The sequence below is a fragment of the Mustela nigripes genome, chromosome 5, assembly GCF_022355385.1.
Source record: "Mustela nigripes isolate SB6536 chromosome 5, MUSNIG.SB6536, whole genome shotgun sequence".
Taxonomy (NCBI): Eukaryota; Metazoa; Chordata; class Mammalia; order Carnivora; family Mustelidae; genus Mustela; species Mustela nigripes.
This window is the reverse complement of record NC_081561.1, coordinates 123,409,198-123,433,857: the sequence shown is the minus strand read 5'-3', so window position 1 is coordinate 123,433,857 and position 24,660 is coordinate 123,409,198. Positions and strand designations below refer to the sequence as shown.

Below are 24,660 nucleotides of genomic sequence, written 5' to 3'. Positions count from 1 at the left end.
TCTTAAAATTATTTTTGTTTCCTGTTTTGACCTGGGATTCTAGGTAGTTGTGGTAGACGCCTAGCTGAGATACGGGGCTAAAATTGTGTACTGCATCATTCTGAGACCAAATTTTTGTATACAGGGATTAAAGTAGAACCAAAAATGTAAAAATTATAGTGATATCTATATTGGTAAACATTTGGTAAAAATGTTCTGATTACCAATCATTTTTATAGTAATTAGTAACACTGGTTATATTTGTAGTTTGTCACACCTAAGTTCATACATCTTGCTGAATTCACTCCTTGCTGAATTGTTCTCAGGTTAGGTACATTATCGGATAGTGACAAAGCTCTTTCAAAAAATTACACAGAGGGCGCCTGGGTGGCTCAGTGGGTTAAGCCGCTGCCTTCGGCTCAGGTCATGATCTCAGGGTCCTGGGATCGAGTCCCACATTGGGCTCTCTGCTCAGCAGGGAGCCTGCTTCCTTCTCTCTCTCTCTGTCTGCCTCTCAGTGTACTTGTAATTTCTCTCTGTCAAATAAATAAATAAAATCTTTAAAAAAAAAAAATTACACAGAAAAATATCTCAGTACTCTAGATTAACAACTGTAAGTGAAAGGAGAGATTGGCGCACAGTGGGGTTAAAATGTCTATTGCCCTTGTAGTCAGAGACTTAAGATCATTACCTTTTTTTTTTCCCTAGCTTTGTTGAAAGTATAACCAACAAAATTGTAAGATTGTTAAAGTGTACATCATTATGATTTGATAGACATATACACTGTGAAAGAATTCCTTTCATTTAGTTAGTAAACACATCCATCACTATCACCTTACATGTTTATCTTTTTTGGTTGGGGGTGTGAGAACATTTAAGTTGGAGACTGTTACATTTAAAGGTGAAGAAATATGACAGAACCCACTTGATTCACATGGCAAGTCAGTGAAAAGAGAAGGAGTAAGAATAGTTTATAACCCTACCATAACATCTAATTTGGATACCCTTTCTGTTTCTATAAAGATTAATTTTGATATTTGAAACTAGTTTTTATTACTTAATGGCTTGTACAACTTAAAGTTGCTCCATAACTATTTGCTGAGTGGTTTGAGTGCATGTTATTTCTGATGTTTTCAGAAATTGCTTTTTAGGGACACCTGAATGGCTCTGCCTGCTGCTTTCCCTGCTTGTGCACGTGCTCTCTCTCTCTCTCTGACAAATAAAAAAAGAAAGAAAGAAAGAAATAGCTTTTTATTATAATATCTTTATGAGTTTATATTTGTTTAGACTGAAGCAGAAGTCAGGGGGACTTCTGCCCCTTTTCCTTGTCCATCAGTTTTTGGGAGTTTATTTTTTGTTTTGTTCCCATAGATATTGTTAGATGAGTATTACAATTCTTCTGGCCCGCTCTACATTCCTCTCATTAACGGTTAGTGCTGGGTACGTTGGTACTGAATTGCCCTCCTTTCCAGTAGAAGGCCTGTTAAGCTACCACAGAGCAGCACTAGGATGATTTGCCCTTGTGTCATTTAGGTTACCATAAGCTTCCCATAATTGTTGCAATATCTGAGCAGGAAAATAGTTACTTCCTGTACAGGAGGATCCAGTGTTCTTCATGATTATATGAGATTTAAAAAATAAAAAAAAAAAAAGACTTCAAAATTGTTGTGTGTTCTTAGGTTGCTTGTTGGTCACATTTGAAACACAATTTTTTTTCTTAATTTTTTGGGCGAAGTTTTGACTTTGTAAAGGGAACAGCCCATATGTTAATTAATATTTTAGCTCTAATTCCTGGCAAAATAAGTGCTCATTTAGTGGATTGTTTTGACCTACTGAGATTCTATAAAGTATTAATAATGATTTTTAAATGAGAGAAAAAGGATACATTTCTCTAATATTGCTGTCTTTTACAATTCATTATTTGTTTGGGGAGCATTATGGATTTCTACTTTTTTTTTAAGTTATTTATTTATGACAGAGATTACAAGTAGGCAGAGAGGCAGGTGTAGAGGGCAGAGGCGGGGTGGGGGCAGGGTGGGGGGGGAAGCAGGCACCCCACTGAGCAGAGAGCCTGATGTGGGGCCCGATCCCAGGACCCTGAGATCATGACCCGAGCTGAAGGCAGAGGTTTAATCCACTGAGCCACCCAGGTGCCCCAATTTCTGCTTTTCTTCAGCCACTCCCTAAACACCTCCTTAGGACTATTTTCCTGGCCCATTCCACCTAAGTGTTTATTTTGGCAATAGGCTAGTGGTCTAAAACAGGCTTTTGAAGATCTTTTCAAAATCCAGCAATATGGGTATAGGCACACATACACGTTTTAAACAATGTATTCATTTTTTAATAGGGCTGTCTGTTCTGTTGTCTCAGGATTATTGAAGATTTATTTCCTATGGTTTTCAGAACAGTGTATTAGATGAGCTTTGTAAATGTTGAACTTACAAGTTTACTCATAACTTTTTCTTTCTTTTCTTTGATTATAATGCCAATTTTAAGTATTTAATTTCATTTCAGGTATAAAAACCAAAGGTAGAAAAGTAATTTGTTTCCTTTTAAAAAGATTTTTTCAGTTAATAAAAATTTTAGCTGTAAGTTAGAAGATTGAATAATTAATAATCAGTCAATAAAATTTTATTGAGTTTCACTGAGACTACCTAACTATGCTTAATACTAAGTTTATTAAAGAAATATACAGTTCATGGCATGAAGAAATTTAGGATCTGATTGAGTAAATGGTAACATGTACACATGTATACTATTTATTCTATATATTGCATATATAGTACTATATATGTATATCCATGTTAATACTGTATATGTTACATGGTACATAATATGGCGTTATATATACACTTACATATTTTTATATGTCACAATTTTTCGATTTATTTCAAATGTTATAACGTTTGTTTAAAAAAACCTATAGATTGATACTTGCCATCAGCTAATGTTGAGTGTAGTCAATATTTCAGTAAAATAATTGTCATTTGCCTATTTTTCTCATACCAGTTATCTGTGTCTCTTTTTTCTCTTCAGGCAGAAGAAATGCATGAGTAAATTATTAGAATACAGTGCTGATGTCAACATTTGTAATAATGAAGGCCTTACAGCAGTAAGTGCTAAGAATTCTATGTGAGTTTTAAAATACTTTTTTGACAATCATATTGAAGGTGATAGTAATGCAAAGTGCAGTGCAAGTGTTTCTGCAGGTTACTTCTTTGTGTAGTTAAGAAGATGCAGAAAGATCTAGTTCTAGTTCTGTACTATATTTATTAAGAGAAGTTATGGGTTCACTTATGTTTCTCCTTTCTGCTTTTTGTTTGTGACCTTTCATTTATTTTGAAGGCTTATTCCTCTAGCTTTGTCATTGAATTTCAGGGGATGTTTTAGGAGCATGTCTGCTGTATTATGAGTTCATTATAGGAGAGCTATTTTTTTACTATGTTCTTTAAAACTATTTTAATACGTACATTTCAGAAAAATTGAATGGCTAGGCAGAAAGGAAAAAAGTAATGGAATGATCACTCACTGTATCCTCTGCACTCAGAGATAATCACTGTTAATATTTTGGTCTGTATCCTTCAGACTTGTTATATCTTACCTAAACTAGTATTTTTATCCATTTTGCTATGTCACTTTCTTTCAAAAACAAGTTAATATATTTTTGATCCATATTGATGTTATTTGTAGGTAGTATGGGATATTTCTGAAAAGATTGTTGAAGTCCAAAGATTTTTTAAAATTTATTTTTATTTTAATTCTAATAAAGTTAATATACAGTATTACATTAGTTTCAGATGTACAATATATGATTCAACAGTTCTGTACATGAAATCTAAAAATTTTAATCGTTGTCACTATTTAATGGAACATTATTCACCTTAGAAGTAGAGATAAAATAGAATTATGTGATTATGGAGAAATTATTTAGAAGTTGGGACAGAAGATGTTAAATTTTATATATTAAATTTTATCTTCCCATATGTGAAATTATGCATGTATGAATTAAGTGGATGGTGAGGATCCTTTCAGATGTCTGTCAAATCAATATTGTATACTTTAATATTGTATACAGTTTTATTTGTCAATTATACCTCACTAAAGCTGAAAAAATTTATTAAAATTTTTAATCCTAATTTCAGTATAGTTAACATACAGTGTTTTATTAGTTTCAAGTGTATACTATAGTGATTCAGTGATTCTATAAATTGTTCAGTATTCATCATGATAAGTATACTCTTAATCCCCTACACCTATTTCACCCATCCCCCAACTGCCTTCCCTCTTATAACTGTTAGTTTGTCCTCTCTAATTAAGATTCTTTTTCTAGGTTTAAAAAAAAAATTTTTTTTTTTTACCTTTCTTGGGAGTATTTGTAGATTCTGAATCTTTTAACTTGTGGATGAAGAATATTATTTACTTACCATGCCAGTTTTCAAGACTTTCTGAATAAAAAATTTTTTGAAGGTGGGGTGCTGAGCATTAAAAAACAGCTTACCTAAGATTTGCTTTATTCTGTATGAATGACTTATTAAAGATAAAGAATAAGCTCCATCATGATTATTATATGGAACCTACAATTCCTGTGATAATCTAGATTTTGTTTATATATATGTATATTACATAGGCACACATAATATATTTTTTTGAAGATTTTATTTATTTATTTGAGACACTGAGAGAGAGCAAGAGCCAGGGTGCAGAGAGAGGGAGAAGCAGACTCCCTGCTGAGCAGGGAGCCGGGAGTCTCACTCGGGTCTCAATCCCAACACCTTGGGATCATGATTTGAGCTGAAAGCAGATGCTTAACCAACTAAGCCACCCAGGCTCCCCAATTTTCTCCTATATGTATATATTTTAAAAGACTTTACTTATTTGACACAGAGAAAGAGCACAAGCAGGGGGAGCAGCAAGTAAAGGGAGAAGGAGAGGTAGGCTTCCTGCCAAGCAGGGAGTGAGATGTGGGGCTCAATCCCAGGACCCTGAGATCATGACCTGAGCCCACGGCAGATGTTTAACTGACTGAGCCACCCAGGCGCCCAATTTTGTCCTGTATTAACAGCATACTGCTATCTACTCTCTAAAGAAGAACTGTGGAATGAATATCTGCAAGATGCCCAATGATGCTATAAAACTGTGCAACTGACAGACTCTATCTTTTGAACACTATCTAGTGTAGGCAAGATAAGATGTTCAGTATTAACATAAATTTTTACTGCTGATTACTCCCGTTCACTCCTGAACTTTAGGGGAAGTAGAGAAAAGTTTTAAAAATAAAATTTTTACTTAAAATGTTATTGATACATCTATTTAAAGAGTCACATGATTCTACAAAACTTATTATAGAAAAACAGTCTATGCACTCTTTATGCTTGACCAACCTTGGTGTTTTTCTCCTTTGGCCTGAATGGTATAATGTGCCTCCTCCTCTTAGAAACTATTCTGGCAACCAACATGATTCTTCCTAGTCCCAGACCACCATGAAGGAATTAATTCAACAGCTGGGCCATTGACCCCATCAGCTGAAGGAAGCTGGGATTGTGAAAATGTGTTGCTGCAGAACTGAATAGTTGTCACCAAACATGTGGGACAGTAAAGCCAATGGCTCCTGAGTTGGAAGAAGCCTTCATTGAGGAGCCAAGAGTCCCAGGATTTTTCTTACAAAAAGAGAGAACTGTTGACTGCATGCTTTCTAGGCTGGTTATTCTCCCAAAGGACTCCTTGTATTTCTTCCTTCATTTGTTTCAACAGGACTTTCTTGTATACTTACTATGTGCTAGGCACTTTGCTGTTGTGGGATAGAGCCATGAATATGGTCCTTGTTGTGCCCAAACTTAAAAGGAAGACAGGAAAGTTTTTTTTTTCTTCCAAGTCTTTATTAAAGTTCAAGTTAGTTAACATTTAGTGCATTATTGGTTTCAGGAGTAGAATTTAGTGATTCATCACTTACATAAAACATCCAGTGTTCATCACAAGTGCTCTCCTTAAAGCCCATCACCCATATAGCATCTCCTCCCCACTCGCCCCCCTAGTTTGTTCTCTGTAGTTAAGAGTCTTTTCGATTTGCCTCCTGCCATGTTTTTATCTTACTTTTCCTTACAGGAAGACTGGTGGTTAATAGGCAGTAGTAACATGGTGTAATGAATGTCAGTATAGGAGGAGAGTCTGTGAAAGTCTAGCAGGGGACCTGTCCTCACCTAGGGCATTAGAAGAAGTATCCCAGGGACATAGCACATGGGCTGAGGCCAGAAGGACAAATGGAAGTTAGACTGGTGGGGCGCCTGGGTGGCTCAGTGGGTTAAAGCCTCTGCCTTCGGCTCAGGTCGTGATCCCAGGGTCCTGGGATTACGCCCCACATCTGGCTCTCTGCTCAGCGAGGAGCCTGCTTCCCTTCCTCTCTCTGCCCGCCTCTCTGCCTGCTTGTGATCCCTGTCTATCAAATAAATTAAAAAAAAAAAGGAAGTTTGACTGGTGAAAGTGGTGGTTGTGGGGTTGGGAGAGGGGTGGGGAACAGTTTTGGTTTTACGGAATAGATTTGTGAAGGCATAGAGGTGAAAGAGAGCATTTAACTGCTGTTTAGGTATCTCGGGGGTTCATGGAGACTTCCCAAAAGTCTTTGGCATGGATAGTTATGGGGATCACTTTCCAGATCTTTAGCTTCTGGATGTGCATTTTTTCTTCAAAATGATTCATGTGGTAGAGAGCCTGCCCTTCACACTTTCACCTTCAAAATCACTCTCCTCCCACTTTTTTTTCCTTAAAGATTTTTTTTTATTTGATGAGAGAGAGAGTGAGAAAGCACAAGCAGGGGGAGCAGCAGAAGGAGAGGGAGAAGCAGGCTCTCATTTGGGCAGGGAGTCTGACGTGGTGCTCGATCCCAGGACCCTGGGATTACAACCTGAGCCAAAGGCAGACGCTTAACCAACTGAACCACCCAGGTGCCTTCTCTTACTACTTTTTGAATGAAGTACATTTTATGCTCACCCATCCTGAGTATTACTAAGTAAAGGATGGCCTGGAGATAGTGACAAGCAGAAGAACAATTCAAAGTATTGGTGTCTGCAAAGGCTGTCATTTAGCACCATAAACCACAAAATCATGGTAGGATTTCATAGACTTTTCCCTGCCTTATACATACTGCTATCAAGGGTGAGATAATTAAACTTAAATTGGTTTGTTCTAAACTTAGCAAAATTATAAAAGTGAAGCAATAGGAGCGATGGAATATTTGTTTGATGATGCTGCCTATATCATTCCCCAACGACTGTTCGGAGAATTCATTGCCTCTAACAGATCTGTGAGAACAAAGAAAAAGAACATCAGTAATAAATACTGAAGGCAATGTTGACTTACATTATGCAGGTGTGAAATTAGGGTGAGACATGTGTCTTACCTATCCATCTCAGGACAAGGGAGAAAATAGGCAGTGACTGCTAATGGTACTGGGTTTCTTTTTGGGGAAATGAAAATGTTTTAAAATTGGTTGTGGTGATGATTGCACAACTGTAACTATACCAAAAGCCCTAAGGTGTCTACTTCAAATAGATGGATAGTAGCATGCTACTATTGCTCTTTTTTTGATTTTTTAGTTTTAGGCATCATCAATTGACTTTATGGAAGATATGGCTATTTGCTCTCTTTTTCAGCCCCACCTCCAGGTACAAGCACATTTCTCTCACAACTTTTCTTTTTCTTTCTTTCTTTCTTTTTTTTTTTTTTTAAACATTTTATTTATTTATTTGACAGACAGAGATCACAAGTAGGCAGAGCAGCAGGCGGCGGGGCTCCCTGCTGAGCAGAGAGCCCAGTGTGAGGCTATATCCCAGGACCCTGAGATATTACCTGAGCCAAAGGCAGAGGCTTTAACCCACTGAGCCACCCAGGCACCCCACACCTTTTCAATATAGTTGTGATTTTAATTAGATCATTTTTTTCAGTATTTTGATTTTTAAAAATTATATACATACTATTCATATTTAGGCCAAATAGTTTGCTATAGTTATTTTTATTACATACCATTTTGATTTTCATAGAGTTATAATTGCATTCTAAAAGAATTGAGATAATTGTACATTCATATATATCTGTAAGAAATAATACAGAAGAATGCTCTCTATATATTGCCCAGTTTCCTTCAGTGGTAACATTTTACAAAATGGTAGTATAATATCATCACTAGGATGTTTATACTGATAAAATTTTTCTTGTTGCTATTGCCCCAGTTTTACTTGTTTATTTGTACTCAGTTTTATCAGTGTGCGTGTGTATTTATAGTAAGTTCTATACATTTTTATTACCTGTGTAGGTCCATTTGTTCATTACTAAAGTTAATATTCTGAACATTTCCAAGTCTACAAAGATGTTTTATGTTGCTCTTTTGTAACTACACCTTTCCTTCCCTTCATCCCATGCCTGACCCTTGGCAACCCACTAATCTGTTCTCCATTTCTAAAATTAGGTCTTTCTGAGAATGTTACATAATTGGAATCATATTGTATAGAACCTTTTACGATTGGCTTTTGTAAGTTCATCATATTCTGTGGAGATTGACCTAGGTTGTTGTATTTATCAGTAGTTTGTTCCTTTATGTTGCTGACTGGTTTTCCTTGGTGTAGATGTACCATTGTTTGTTCAACCATATGCCTGTTGAAGGACATCTGGATCATTTCCTATTTGAGGCTATCTTGAATAAAGCTGCTATAAACATAAACATTAATGTACAAAAGTTTTGTGTGGACATAAAACTTTTCATTTCTCTAGAATAAATGTCCAAGAATGCAATTGCTGGGTTGTATGGTAGTTTCATGTTTAGTTTTTTTTTCTTTCTTTAAGATATTTTATTCATTTATTTGATAGAAATCACAAGTAGGCAGAGAGGTAGGCAGAGAGAGAGAGGGGGAAGCAGGCTCCCTGCTGAGCAGAGAGCCCAATGTGGGGCTCTATCCCAGGACCCTGGGATCATGAAATGAGCCGAAGGCAGAGGCTTTAACCCACTGAGCCACCCAGGCACCCCTCATGTTTAGTTTTAAAGTGCACTGCCTAACTTTTCCAGAGTGCCTGGAACATTTTGTACCCTCAGCTGCAATATATGAGTCATCTAGTTTTTCAGCATCCTCACCAGCATTTGATGTTGTCACTCTTTTTAATTTTAGCTATAATAATACATGTATAGTTGCTAACTCATTGTGGTTTTAATTTGCGTTTGCCTAAGTGACATCTTTTCATGTGTTTTTTTGCTATCTGTATATATTTTTTTCTTTTTTAAAGTTTTTATTTAAATTTCAGTTAGTTAATCTACAGTTTTATATTAGTTTCAGGTGTACAATGTAGTGATTCAGTGCTCATTACAACAAGTGCACTCCTTAATCCCCATCACCTGTTTAACTCATTCGCTTAGCCACCTCCCCTCTGGTTAACTTTCAGTTTGTTTCTGAGTCTGTTTCTTGGTTTGCCTCTCCCCCTCCCTCCTCACCTTCCCCCCTTTATTTTTGTTTCTTAAATTCCACATATAAGTGAAATCATAAATATTTGTCTTTCTCTGAATGATTTATTTCACTTAGCATTGTACTTTCTAGTTCCATCTATGGTCATTGCATATGGCAAGATTTCATTCTTTCTGGCTGAATAATATTCTCTCGTGTATATATATCACATCTTTATCCATTCATCAGTCGATGGACACTTAGGCTGTTTCCATAGTTTGGCTGTTGTAGATAATGCTGCTATAAATATTGTGGAGCATGTATCCCTTTGAATTAATATTTTTGTATTCTTCGAGTAATTTTGCTGTCTCTATATCTTTCTATGTGAAATGTTGTCGATTCATGTCATTTGCCCATTTTTAAATTGGATTACTTTTAAACCTTGAGCTGTGAGAGTGCTTTATAAATGAAGATACTGGTCCTTTATCAGGTATGTGATGTGTAAATATTTTCTCCTAATCTCTAGTTTGCCGTTTTAATTCTTTAAAAAAAAAAAAGATTTTATTTATTTGAGATAGAGAGAGAGTGAGCGAGTGCAATGGGGAGCAGCAGGCAGAGGGAGAAGCAGGCAGAGGGAGAAGCAGACTCCCTGCTGAGCAGGGAGCCCAGTGTGTTGCTCAATCCCAGTACTCTGGGATCATGACCTGAGCTGAAGGCAGACACTCAACCGACTGAGCCATTCAGGCGCCCTTACTGTTTTAATTCTTAACAGATCTTTTATATAAAAGTTTGCAGTTTTGATGAAGGCCACTCTCAGTTTTTCCTTTTATGGATTATGCTTTTGTTACCAAGTTTAAGAACTCTCCCTAACTCCAGATCTTCAAGACTTCTTAGATCTTTTTTCTAAATTTTTATTATTTTATATTTTATATTTTACATCTAAATCGGTGATATATTTTGAGCTAATATTCGTGTAAGATGTAATGCTTAAGTTGGGGTTCATTTTTTTTTTTTTAAGATTTTATTTATTTTATTGTCAGGGTGAAATGGAGAGAGCACAAACAGTGGGAGTGGCAGGCAGTGGCAGGCACAGACTCCTCAGCAAGGAGCCTGGTACAGCACTCAATCTCAGGACCATGGGATCATGACCTGAGCCAGAGGCAGACGCTTAAACAGCTGAGTCACCCAAGCATCCTTTTTTTTGCTCAAGTCCAATTACTTGAGCACTGTTTGTTGAAAAACTATTCTTCCTGCGTGAATTTCATTTTGCATCTTTCTCAAAATCTATGGGACATAATTATATGGACTTTTTTCTGGGTTTCATGGATCTCTGTGGTTGTCCCTTTGCCAATACCACACTGTCTTGATTACTGTAGATACATACTAAATAGTAAGCCTTAATATCTGGTTGAGTAATGCCTCCCATTTTATTTTTCTATGTTAGGATTGTCTTAGTTATTCTGGTCTCTTTGCCAGAAATTTATAGATAGAATAAATGTATTTATATAATAAGCTTGACTATGACAAAAAAACCTTGCTGGGATATTTAATGAGATTATATTAAATGTATAGATCTGTTTGAGAATTGTTACCTTTATTGTAAACATGGTATGTTTCCTCATTTATTTAGGTCTTTGATTTCTTTTTGTAAATGAAATTTTACCTCTTGTACTGTTTACCATACAGATCTCGTGCATGTTTTAATTATATATGTGTAGCTAAGTTTCATTTTCTTTAAAGCAATACTAAATGGTATTGTTTTTAATATCAGTTTCTGCATGTTCACTGATAGTATGTAGAAATACAATTCCTTTTTTGTGTGTTGATATTGTATTCTTGTGACCTTGTTGAACTCACTTATTAGTTCTAGGAGTTTTTGGTAGATTCCTTGGGGTTTTCTATGTAGATGGTCATGTCATCTGCAAGTAGAGATAATTTTATCTTTTCCTTTCCAATCTCTCTTTGTTTTTTGTCTTATTGCAGCTTAAGATTAAAACACACGCGTGCGCACGCACACACACACACACACACACACACACACTTTTCTGAGTACTTATCAATTTGTTGTGAAGCTTTCCCTGAGTTTTGTAAATATCCTCATGATAAGTATTCAGTGTCTTTCATCTTCTTGATTAACTTTAAAGGAGTCTTTTATGGAGACTTCTGTCCTCTCTAAGCTGGTTTGGGAGATTTCTAGGCTTCCTTCACAGTTGTTTGGAATGTCTCTTCACCATCATTCTGGAGATTCCTTTTGCCTTTCTCTTGTTTCAGATTCTTTTTTTATATGGATTCTCTGTCTTTGCAGATAACTATTCTGTCACTTTGCTGAAACACATTTTCTAGTAGTTAACTGAGAAATAGTTAATGGAAAATAAATTTGTTGATACTTTGCATTACTTTAATTTTGAGTCTGATTAATATTCATCATTAATAATTAGTAATTGAGCTGGCATTAAAATTCTGGGCTGGACATTGTTTTCCCTTAGAATTTTGAAAGCACTGCTTCATTGTCTTCTAGCTTTCAAGTTTTGAAGTTTGATGCTGTTTGCTTGTTTAGATTCTCTCTCTCTCTCTTTTTTTTTTTAAGATTTATGAGAGAAAGAGTTTGCATGGGGTGGGAGAAGGGCAGAGGAGTAGGGAGAGAGAGCCTTTTTTTTTTTTTTTAAGATTTTATTTATTTGACAGAGAGGGAGAGAGCATTAGCGGGGCTGGGGAAGCAGGCAGAGGGAGAGGGGGAAGCAGGATCCTAGATGAGCAGGGAGCCTAATGCCCAATGCAGGGCTCCATCTGAGGACCCTTGGGGTTATGACCTGGGCCACACAGGTGCCTGAAGGAGAGAGACTCTTATATGGACTCCTCACTGAGCACAGAGAGTGATGTGGGGCTGGATCTCTCAACTCTGAGATCAGGACCCAAAACCAAGAGTCAGACGTTTAACCAACGGTACCACCCAGGCACCCCACCATTTAAATTCTTGACTCTAGAAACTTAGTGAACCACTTTGTCTTTAGAGTTTTAGAATTTCAGGATTATAGGTCTGGGTTTGGTTTAATTATATCCGTTTGGCTGGGTAATACTGAGGCATTATCATCCTGGAAACTTATGTAATGGGAACTCAGGAAAATTTTCATAAAATACTTTGATAATTTCACTCCTCTATTTTCCCTGTTCTCTCCTTTTTGGGTTCCTGTTATTTGAATATTGGACCTCTTGGGCTAATCTTTTAATTTTCTTAACTTTCTTGTTTTTCTACTTTTGTCTTTTTGTGCTTCTTGGGAGGCTTCCTCTATGTTATCTTCTAAGTCTGTTGAATTTGCATGTTTCTATCACAATATTAATTTCCAGAAGTTTGTTTTTCATTGTCCTTTAAAAAAAATCCTGTTCTTGTTTGAAGGATGCAGTCAGTATGTTTTCTTTCTGAGAGTATTAAATACAGCTTCTTCTTCTTCTTTTTTTTTTTTTTTTTAGATTTTATTTATTTATTTGACAGAGACAAAGCAAGAGGGGAGGTAACAGGAAGGGAGAAACAGGTTTCCCGCTGAGGAGGGAGCCCAATGTGGAGCTCTATGTGGGGCTTGATCCAAGGACCCTGGGATCTTGACTGGAGCCTAAGGCAGATGCTTAATGACTAAGCCACCCAGGCGCCCTAGCTTTCTTTTTAAAGGTTTTTTTGTTTGTTTGTTTTGTTTTGTTTTTTAAAATATTAATGGTTCTTTGTCTGCTCTTTGTATGGTTTTGTTTTGTTTTTTGTATTTTTGTCTTTCAAACCCCCATTTGAATGAATGAGGTTTATTCACCATGGACTTCAGCATAGGGTAATCTCTTGGGCATTTGCCTTTAGGATCCTTCCTGATAGCAATTTCTTTCTTTCTTTTTTTTTTTTTTTAAGATTTTATTTATTTATTTGACAGAGATCACAAGTAGGCAGAGAGGCAGGCAGAGAGAAGGGGGAAGTGGGGAGCAGGCTCCATGCTCTATGACCTGAGCGGAAGGCAGAGGCTTTAACCCGCTGAACCACCCAGGCGCCCCATGATAGCAATTTCTTTAGGCATTTATTCTCAAACTGGTTAGATTCTTCAGGGTAAACTCTAAAAATTGCCCGGAGGGAGTTAGCATTCTGGATCTTAGGTAGAGGAGAATTCTTTGGGATTTCAGTATTTGGTATATAAAATTGACCTGCCTCCCTTTTTCAATGTGATATTCTTGCTTCATTGTGCTTGGTGTCACCTGTGTAGAGATTGTTTTCAAGTCTCTTGGGTTCTCTTAGATTGAGAAGGGGCAGTTATTGGCCTGGAAGAGTTGGGGAGCGTTGGGGATATAAGGGTCTAAATCCACCAGTTCATCCCTCCTTGGCTTTTTCTATTACTGGTTTAGGATTCAGCTTTTTGTTCTGACCAATCAGAACTTGGTCAGTTCTTTTACTGACTTTTAACTTGCAAAACTTTTTGCTAGTTTTTTAGCAAAAGTTTTTAACTTGCAAAACTTGTTGCTTTTGCAAGTTAAAGCTTTTAACTTGCAAAACTTGTTGCTATTATAATCTTGTTTTTCTTTATTTATTTTCTTTATTGTAATGGGTCTGTCTTTGAAGAAAAGGTATTCTTTATTGTCCTTTCGGTGGTGTTTGGAGAAGAAATAGAAGTTGATGCATGTGTTTAAGCTGCCATTTTAAAACAAGTTTCATGACATATTTTTTAACAGAAAACAATCAATTGAAAAAATGCATGGGTAGCATAGTCCAAAGTTTTAACATTGATTATCTTTTGAGTGGTAGAGTTTTAAGTATTTTATCCTCCCTATGTATTATTATTTATGTATGATAATGAGTTACTTGGAAAATGCAAGAAGAAGAGAATATGATGTCTATTGTGTTAATGACCTCTTTACTAATACTTGCTTCTGGGGAAGGAAAGGTATCCAGTACCTTTTCTTTAGAGACAAGCTGTGCTTAGAGTCCAGGATCATCTAGGAAGCAGGGTATTTGGTGATCCTAAGTATAGGATATTTAACTGTGTGATCCATGAAATGCTTGCTTTTGAAGTACATGGTGGTGTAACCTACATGTTGATGCATGTTTTTCCCCATATAAAAAATAGGAAAAATATAGGAAAATATATGGGCTTTTATTTTAATCTTTAGCCTGTGTATCATGCTCACATTTGAGCATGATAAATGACATTATTTATCTGCTGTTTTTATGAAAAACTCCATGCATAAATGTTAAGTAACTAAATGCTGTACAGATACACTGGCTGGCTGTGAATGGACGGACAGAACTACTCCATGACCTTGTACAACACGTCAGTGATGTCGATGTTGAGGATGCGATGGGACAGACAGCACTGCATGTGGCCTGCCAGAATGGTCACAAGACGGTAAATTCAGCCATGAGGACTTTCAATTGCATGTATTTGTTTTTGAAAATTTTGAATTCGTGAAAAGATTTTCACTGTGCGTAATTGGGAACATGAAGCATCGCAGCAAAATCTTAAAACATTTTCTGCATCATATGGACTTATTAAATATATATTCTTTGTGGATAAAAGGAATAGAAAATAGTGCTTTTAAATCTGTTTAAAGTATTTGGATTTCAAATTTATTTGTAATTCATAGATTTTGATAGCTGAATATACTAAAATTTTAAATGTATGTTCACATGTAATTCTAACTAGCAATGTTCTTTTTTTTTTTTTTTAAAGATTTTATTTATTTATTTGACAGAGATCACAAGCAGGTAGAGAGGCAGGCAGAGAGAGAGAGGAGGAAGCAGGCTCCCTGCCTAGCAGAGAGCCCGATGTGGGACTCGATCTCAGGACTCTGAGATCATGACCTGAGCCGAAGGCAGAGGCTTAACCCTTTGAGCCACCCAGGCGCCCCTAAGTAGCAGTGTTCTTATTCTCAATCTTATTGTCACATAACTTTTTTTATTTTTTACCATTAAGCCTCAATTACTGGGATTAGATAGTAAGAAAGTGAGCACTGACATTGCTTAAATATTTCAGCTTGGATTATCATATTTTTCTTTTGTCTTAGAATATGATGTAAGACTAGAGTGCTGGGTTTTTTCTTCCTTACTTAGATATCTAAAATCATGCATTTGTTTTATGTTAGTACTTTCCTGTTACTTCCATGTACAAACATTTAACTTTAAAAGTTGCTAATAGGGGACGCCTGGGTGGCTCAGCTGGTTAAGCGGCTGCCTTCTGCTCAGGTCATGATCCCAGCGTCCTGGGATTGAGTCCCGCATCAGGCTCCTTGCTCAGCCGGGAGTCTGCTTCTCCCTCTGCCTCTGCTTACCACTCTGTCTGCTTGTGCTCACTCTCGCTCCTCTCTCTGACAAATAAATAAATAAAATCTTTAAAAAAAAAAAAAAGTTGCTAATAGGAGACTGCTGTCTTATATAAAAATTGTTAGATTAAAATCTGCTTTGTTATAGTTTCCTATCCTGGTTACTTTTGAATTTTTTTTTCACATTTAACATTGTTGATAAGAGAAATTTATTTACTTGTTAACCATAACAGTAACAACAAAAAACAGCCAGAAACAAAAAATCATCACCAATAACTGCAAAGATAAAAAAATTTGTATTTAATATGTTTTTTTTTTTTAAGATTTTATTTATTTGACAGAGAGAGGGAGAGCACAAGCAGTTGGAGCAGCAGGCAAAGGGAGAGGGAAAAACAGGCTCTCCACTGAGCAGGGAGCACCAGGCAATGTCAGGGCTCAATGTAGGGCTTGAGCCTAGGACCTTGGGATCATGACCTGAACCAAAGGCAGAGCTTAACCTACTGAGCCATCCAGGCACTCAATATGTATTATTTGGACACACTCTCTCTGAGTCTTATCTTCCTGTTGTGAGAATTCCTACTGCAGTCTTGATTTTCATTTCTGCAAATACTTTTTTCCTAATCTGGGTTTAGGATGTAAGATGCTAGATGTTTAGTTGGCTTTATGTATGACTATAATTCACAGAGTATTGTACTTCTTTAGGATAGTGAGGCCAAGAGTAACATTGTCTTATGTTTAAGGTGTTGGATAAGAGGAGGGATATAGACTTTTTTTCCTTTCCTGGAATTTCTTCTGAATACTAGTTCATTTTTATTTTTATTTTTATTTTTATTTTTATTTTTGTCTTTCATCATCTGAAAAGTAACCCAGTGTTTTGAAGGAGTATTTCCTTCTCACTAGTTTTTATTTTCCGAGAGTCAGCACTATTAATTTAAAAAGTATTCTGTGTGAAAAAAAATTTATCTGAAATGTCTTAATCTTGAATGGCCCAGGCTTTAAACAATGGTTTCGTATTAGCAATACTAATAACAATACTGCTTGTAGTTGTTATAGGACAGAAAAGCACACACTTCAATATAGAAGAGTAGAGTGTCCTATACTAAGATTATAAACCCTACCTGTTGCTAAAGAGCTATTGTACAAAAAGCTGGGATACAGATCAGAAGTGATCTACAAAAGCTATTTTTAGCTGCCTTGAGCCAATGAAGAAACAAGAATTACTAAGAAAACCCTATTTCAAAACATGTGCATTACAGGCTGCATTAAAAATTTAGAATTGCCTTCTGAAGTTATTGAAGAATAGTTAGTATGAGTATAATATAGTCCATATGGTTTACAACCCAAAGCAGGTGTGGTGAAGTAAGGGAGAATTCCTCATACTCAAATGCCTTTGAAGAATTATATTCTCAGAAGATTTATAAGGGGGCCTGACTTCACTGTGCTGATGAGTTTCACAGAGATTTTGCAGATATAGTAGAGGAGGAAGCCATGTTGACTTGTGGTTGATTGTATTGGTGAGTGGGATTCCATTCTATTATAGTTGGTCAATTTTAGTTATCTGCAAGGATCATGAACAGATAAAGAGTATGTTTAGTGTTTTATGAATCATTTTATGCATCTTTAATTCTTCCTCAAGGCAAGAAGGAATCTTGAAAAACTAGTCTTTTAGCTTCCAGGCTGAATTATACCCCTAAAAATCTTTGTTCGTAGTTGTGTTAATATCACCCATGTCTTACAATTACTTCTGTATTTCTGGGACATGTTCAAATCTCAGTGGATGAGCATATGATATAAATTATTACAGGGTAGGGATTATTGATTTTTGTTAACTCTTTGTATATCTTTCCATAAGTTGAACACTGAGTTCAAAATGCTTTGTCAGTTATCCTGCTGACTTAACTTTAGCAGCAAGTAAAAACGGCCTTTTCATTGTCTCAAAGTAGTCAGTTCATGTATAAATTCATTAAAAGGTGTTTAAAACTTGGCTCCATGTAGATATATAGCAGTGCATATAGGCTTCAAGGTTTATTTTTAAGCTTAAATCTTGCATATTGATTATATATTTTTTACAAAATAAAATAGGAAACTTTCAGGGGAGAAAAAAACTCCATTTAAAAAATATTTTTAAAAGAGGAGCGTGTGGGTGGCAGTCGGTTAAGCATCTGACTTTAGCTCAGGTCATGATCTCACCATCCTGGGATTAAGCCCAGTGTAGTTGGGCTCCCTGAACAGGAGGGAGTCTGCTTGTCCCTCTCCTCCCTCTGCTTCTGCCCTGCCCTTGTTCTTTCTGTCTCTCTGAAATAAATAAAAAATCTTAAAATATTTTTAAAAGGTATTAGTAGCACTTTTCAAATTAAAGAAATACGATAAATCCTCTGAAATTTACTTTCTAATCTCACTTCATAGTAAATCTAAGGACTGCATGAAAAGATTTTTGATCAACTGGCTAAGACCCCTAAAGCTTTGTAGAATTTGTAATTGAATTTTTGCTTTGATAGCAAGAGTGCTGTTCAGATTTACATTATTTTTTTAAAAGGCGAAGATTTAGAAGACAAATTCATTTTGTTGTAACTAAGAAATTGAATAATCTTTGCTGATTTCATATAGATGTTCTCATATAGATTTCATATAGATGCATTGGTTTTATTAGAGGTAAACCAAGATAAAGGCCTTATTTAAAGGAATTGTTTGGGTTGTTGAGAATGAATTTTGACCATTTCTTGTCCTTGCAGTGTAATAGTACTATGGGTTTTTTGGCTTTTGTTGGGAGTGGGGAGAGAGTTGGGAGGGGCAGAGGGAGAAGAGAGAGAATCTTGAGCAGCCTGCATGCCTAGTACAGAGCCCAACACTGGCTGGATCTAACAACCCTGAGATCATGACCTGAACCAAAGTTAAGAGTTGGACCCTTAACCAACTGGGCCATCCAGGTGCCCCAGTAGATTTTAAACTACTCTGTTCCTGTTTAAAAATGATCAGATGAAAGAAATGAGCTTAACAACTTCTCAGTAATTTAATTTTTTGTAATTTTCCTTAGGTCAGCTCTTATTAGCTTTCAATAGCAAAATAATGGTTTGTCTTGGGATATTGATTTTAAAAATCATTTCAGAGTTTGGTTATTCAGCTGGGCTATTATACAGTCTTTGGCAAATTTTTTTCCCCCTGCCCTTACCTCCCCCCTTTGGTATATTCTGTTCACTGTTTATGTAATTAAAGTGTTGTGAACACTCTGGAAGATACTTAAGAGCAATAATCATATTGGTACCCTTCCTTCCTTCCTTCCTTCCTTCCTTCTATCATTATTAAGGTGTATGATGTAATTCTGCAAGGAAAGTACAGAGAGCACTATCCTGGACCCTTAATTTGTTTAGCCTCTGCAGTGAACTAGGACCAGTGTATTACTTGATTTTTTTTTTAAATAAAAATTTGATTTATTAGCATATTTGCAATTTTTGTGTTACTTGACTTTTGATCTCATTTTTAGAAAGTATGGTAAAACCTAATATTATTCTACTTGGATATAATTGACTCCAATTTTTTTGGCCATAAACTGAGTTACTTTTTGGTGACTTTTTTCTTTTTTATTCGTTCTTTAAGATTTATTATTGTGTTAAATTGCCACAGACAGTTGGTTATTGTTTTTGTAGAATAACTTGGATTAAAAACCCTAGTGACTGTCAAATGGTTTTGTCACAATTTATATTTATGAGAGTACACAGCGGAATTAGTTTATGAACTAATTTCACTTCACTTAAAAAATAAATTTTATTTTTATCAGAATAAACTTTATGTTGCTGAATTTATATAGCTAACTATGAAGCTTCACAAACAATATAAAATGACAGTTGAATCCTGGTTAGAATAGATTTAAGCTTCTGAAACTTAAAAGCGTTGTTTGACACTGGTATTATATAGACTGTCTTTGATAGAACTGACTGCATGTTTTACTGAAGTTGTAGGCTTGGTAAGGAATAGTGCTTACCTACGTTCCGTCAGCTCTCCCTGGTACCTTTTAGCTAGCTTTCAAGCTTTTCATTCAGAGAATTACGGGAGAACCATGCAAACTTAATTGAAAGCTTTTGCAAAAACATTCATTGGATTCAGCCTTGAGGCACAAAGGTAGATAGACTAACATTTTGGATTGTATTTTTAGGTTCAGAGTAATATTATTTATTCTAATGTTGGAATTCTTCTTTAATCACTTCTGGGAAATGTGACCTAAAATAGTTCTGTTACTACAATTTTCAAACACAATTGGATAATCATTTTTACTACATGTTACATAATCAAAGTTTTGAAAGGTTTAGGTGGACAGGTTTCTATTGAAAAATCTATATAAACCTGTCATTGGTTAGTGAGTTGGCCATGTTTCTTAGTGGATAAGTAATTTGTGCATTGCTGTCAAGTTGTATCATCAGAATTATTCTTACTAAGAGGTAAAGATGCTGTTTTGGTTGTTTTGTCTTTTAGGAAATAGAAATATCACAGCTCAGATTTTTACTTACAATTTTAATATTGAACATCTATTCCTTTTTTACTTTGATCAGTATTATTTAGAGTTGACATTGATAAAGTAGAGCTGCCTTGGATTTCTTGCTTTGTAATTTTTCAGTGTATTGGGCACAGGTGGTCTTGGTTAGTCACTGCCTTCAATTAAATGACTTTTGAGATTGACCCGAACATTAGCTTTGTGCATTAGTTTTCCACTCAGAATATTGTTTTATCACTTGAAAGGTCATGAAGTCTGTTGAAAGTGTGTTGTTTCTTCTCAAGGATTTCTTGAAGCCTTATGAAAATCTCCGTTCAATGCTTTTCTTTCAGGAATCTTTACTAGCAGTTTCTTATACTGTAAGAAGGAAAGAGCCTCCCCCCACTTGTAGATTATCTAGGAATAAGAGAATAGTTTATTTTTTGTTGTTTTTGTTTTTTTGCTGGGGGAGTATTGGACAGTTTCCTACTTTAAAAGTAGAATATCAGTTGCCTCCCAGGATTTATTAAATTTACTAGCATAGTGTCCAGGTACATGTTAAGGTTACTCGTATTATTATATCATTATGTATTTTAAACAACTATATAATATTTGTAAATGTATAGTATGTTTTGTTAATAATTCATTTCTGCTTCTGGGACAACTGGCTGGCTCGATCAGTGAAGTATGCTACTCTTTTTTTTTTTATTTTTTTTTTAAGATTTTATTTATTGGGCGCCTGGGTGGCTCAGTGGTTTAAGCCGCTGCCTTCGGCTCAGGTCATGATCTCGGGGTCCTGGGATCGAGTCCCACATCGGGCTCTCTGCTCGGCGGAGAGCCTGCTTCTCTCTCTCTCTCTCTCTCTCTCTGCCAGCCTCTCTACCTACCTGTAATCTCTCTCTCTGTCAAATAAATAAATAAAATCTTTAAAAAAAAAAAGATTTTATTTATTTATTTGACAGAGAGAGATCACAAGTAGGCAGACAGAGAGAGAGAGGAGGAAGCAGGCTCCCTGCTGAGCAGAGCCCGATGCGGGACTCGATCCCAGGACCCTGAGATCATGACCTGAGCCTAAGGCAGCGGCTTAACCCACTGACTTTTTTTTTTTAATTTTTATTTTTTAAATAAGATTTTTATATATTTCACAGAGAGAGAAACACAGCAAGAGAGGGAACACAAGCAGGGGGAGTGGGAGAGAGAGAAGCAGGTTTCCAGTTGAGCAGGGAGCCCGATGCGGGGCTCAATTCCAGGACCCTAGGATCATGACTGAATGGAAGTCAGACAGTTAACGACTGAGCCACCCAGGCACCCCAGTATGCAACTCTTGATCTAGCTGTTGTGAGTTCAAGGCCCATGTTGTATGTAGAGATTACTTAAAAAAACTAAAGTCTTTAAGATAATAATAGCAACAATAATAATAATTTATTTTGCTTCTTTGTGAATTGCTTGGTTTTAGTTGCATATTAATATATATTTTCAATGTATATATTGCTTTCATCTCTCCTGAGCCTTTTGAATTGTGGCTTTTTGTCTAATTTCTACAATAACTAATGAACGTTATTGCTGCTGTCCATCTCATTCTTGTTTTGGGCCATATAGACACAGCTTTTTTTTTTTTAAGATTTTATTTATTTATTTGACAGAGACAGTGAGAGAGGGAACAAGGAGTAGGAGAAGTAGGAGAGGGAGAAGCAGGCTTCCCACTGAGCAGGGACCTGATGTGGGGTTTGATCCTGAACTGAAGGCAGATGCTTAACAACTGAGCCACCCAGGCAACTGTAAACACAGCTTCTAGGTCAAAACTCGGAAAGAAGATGAAAGAAAGAAAGAAGCCATGATCAAAAGGCTCAAGTAGGCCTTGTCTTATAAAATAATGACCTAAATGCTTATTTTTCTTATATTTGAAAGATGTGCTTGACCACTTGTTCCTCATTTCTTGTCCTGCTGAGTGAGGACTTAACTCATTTAAATCCTCTTCCCATGCCTTCTTCCCCATTTCTAAAATTAAATTATAAATTTTGACAGAAAAGATTAGGTGTGTATATATAGTTAGGTAATTATTGTTTAATTATTGTTTACTGAGTCAAGTAATGAATTATAATAACATTTTCTGTCTAGGGTGACTGTTTTTCTTAAAGTTAATAATTGGCTGTGTTCCATTTTCTTTTTATGAATTAGTAATTCTTCCCATATGCTCCTACAGAATCAGAATATCACGGGACTATTTTCTACAAAGACAAATTGATTAGATAATATCAGGTCCAATTTTTTTTAACTTAGGAATTTCTTAGTTTCTCCTGTGTTCAATGCCCAATAATCTGGGTTCCATATCGTCTATATTTTGATGTATTCCTTTGTTTAGTAGCTTCTTGAGAAAAGCTACACTGGATGTAATTTTTTTTTTTAGATTATTTATTTATTTATTTGACAGAGATCACAAGTAGTCAGAGAGGCAGGCAGAGAAAGGAAGGGAAGCAGGCTCCCCGCTGAGCAGAAAGCCCAATGCAGGGATTGATCCCAGGACCCCGGGTTCATGACCTGAGCAGAAGGCAGAGGCTTCAATCCACTGAGCCACACAGGCGCCCCTAATTTTTTTTTTAATATTACATAGCTAAGCATGTTTTTAATTTAAAACCATGTATTTGAATGATAGTGTGGTTGGCTATAGTTTTACATTGGAAGTCATTTACCTTACAATTTTGAAGGCATTTAATGTTTTAAATTTCACTGTGGTGTTGAGAAGTTTTGTGCTAATCCCATATATGTTTATCTGGAATCTTCTATTCCCAGTATTATGAAATTTCACTTCGATGTGCCTTGTTCAAAGCCTTTTAATTTATTATACCAGACAGTTTTTGAGCCTTTTTAGTCTGGCACTGCATGTCTTTCAGTTACAGAAATTTTTTGGTATTATTTCTTGATTACTTCCCTTTGGTCTACCACCCCCTTCATTTTCTTTGTTCTTGATTTCTACAGTGTCTCCCTGGATTGATCTACTAACTTCCTGTTCTTCCTGTTTTCTTTGTCTCTTTTAGTTTCTTTCTTGTGGAGTTTTCAACATTGTCTTTCTAAACTTCTGTTGAATTTGTGGAGTGCCTGGCTGGCTCAGAAAGATATATGTGACTCTTTTTCTTGGGGTTGTGAGTTGAAGCCTCATGTTGGTTGTGGAGATTATTTAAATAAATAAATAAAAATAAACTTAAAAATATTTTTAAACTCCTATTGAATTTTTGCTTCTTCCATCACATTTCTGATTTCTTATTCTTTGAATATTTTTCTCCCAGAATCTTATTCTTGTCCTATGGCTATAATATCTTCTGTTTCAGGGTAATGTCTTTTCTAAGTTTTGTTTTTTTTCTTTAGTTCCCTTTATTATCTTTATTTTTCTGACTTCCATTTTCTTCTTGTTCTGGCTTTTGTTTTTCAGGTTAGAGACCTGCTTTTAGTCAAGTTAGTTGTCTCTTAAATATTGTCTGTCCATTTGTAATATAGTGATGAGGCACTAAAATGTTGGCTGAAAGTATCATGTACATGGGCTGGGTTTGTCTGACATCACAGAATGCTATGGTTTCTCAATCTTGCCACTATTGATGTTTTGGAACTGAAAATTCTTTCTTATGGGGGCTCTCTGTAGATTGTAGGATGTTTAGACCTATCCCTGACCTCTGCCCATTAGCTGCCAGTTGCACACGCTTCCCCAGTCATGGAAAAGAAAATCTCCCAGCATTGCCAGGTGTCCCCTAGGGGTGACTGGGCTATTTCATGGCCACTCTGTAATGCCAGTATTTGTAGGTATCTTCTCTGGTGCCAGTCTGCAGAGGAGGCTTTCAGTCTAGCCTGACTACTGGATTTCTGGGAGTCTAGTGGAATGTAGGGGCTGGAAGTTTTTACTTAATTGTGTTCTTCATGGCTCCTGTTCTCTGCTTTACCTATATATCTTGCCTGTCAGTCTTGAGCCTCCCTATTCACTTTGTCCAGACAGTAAATCTCTCTATTTTGAGACAGTGTAGGGAGAGATAGTGGCTAACTGTATGTATGGGGAGGAAGGGTCCTGTGGTAAGGTCCAGGTATTTCTTTTGTAGGATTTTGCTACAATTCCTGTTCAGAACTCTGTGTAACTGTTCCTATCTTCCAAGGTACTTGGTACTCCCAACTCCTGTGTTTTGTATGTGTGTTCGACAGGGAGAATTTGGTGGTTTGTTGGAATCCACGTTTGCAGGTGCTTAGACTTAAGCTGCCTTTGATCTGCTAAGTCGGCTTCTATTCCTCCACTTGCTTGCCACTTTCCCGAAACTTACTGACTTGTGTAGCATGCGGTTGTGTTCTTTCCTATTCTTCCTTGGGAGTTTATAGTCTTACTATTTTCCTGACCTTGTACTAGGTCTTAGAGCTATAATGAACGTGTGTGTTCAGTCTAAAGGTAATATTAAATAAACAGTAATTCCAAAAACTTTTAGGTTTTTACATGTTTTCTTCCTTTTGGCAGGAGAAACCCAAATGAAGATCAAG

The 24,660-nt window shown here is 36.2% G+C and overlaps 1 protein-coding gene across 6 annotated transcripts in view; it reads left to right on the top strand.

Annotated features, from left to right (window-relative positions):
* Positions 1-24,660, top strand: part of HACE1 (HECT domain and ankyrin repeat containing E3 ubiquitin protein ligase 1) — a 116,313-nt gene that overhangs the window by 11,018 nt on the left and 80,635 nt on the right. For 4 of the 6 annotated variants that reach the window (XM_059401118.1, XM_059401119.1, XM_059401122.1 and 1 more), the window contains 2 exons: positions 3,016-3,091; positions 14,642-14,773. In XM_059401118.1, coding sequence (XP_059257101.1) covers positions 3,016-3,091; positions 14,642-14,773 — 208 coding nt within the window. Of the gene's footprint in view, positions 1-3,015; positions 3,092-14,641; positions 14,774-24,660 lie in introns of those variants that run through there. The other 2 variants (XM_059401120.1, XM_059401123.1) reach the window with 2 other exon arrangements.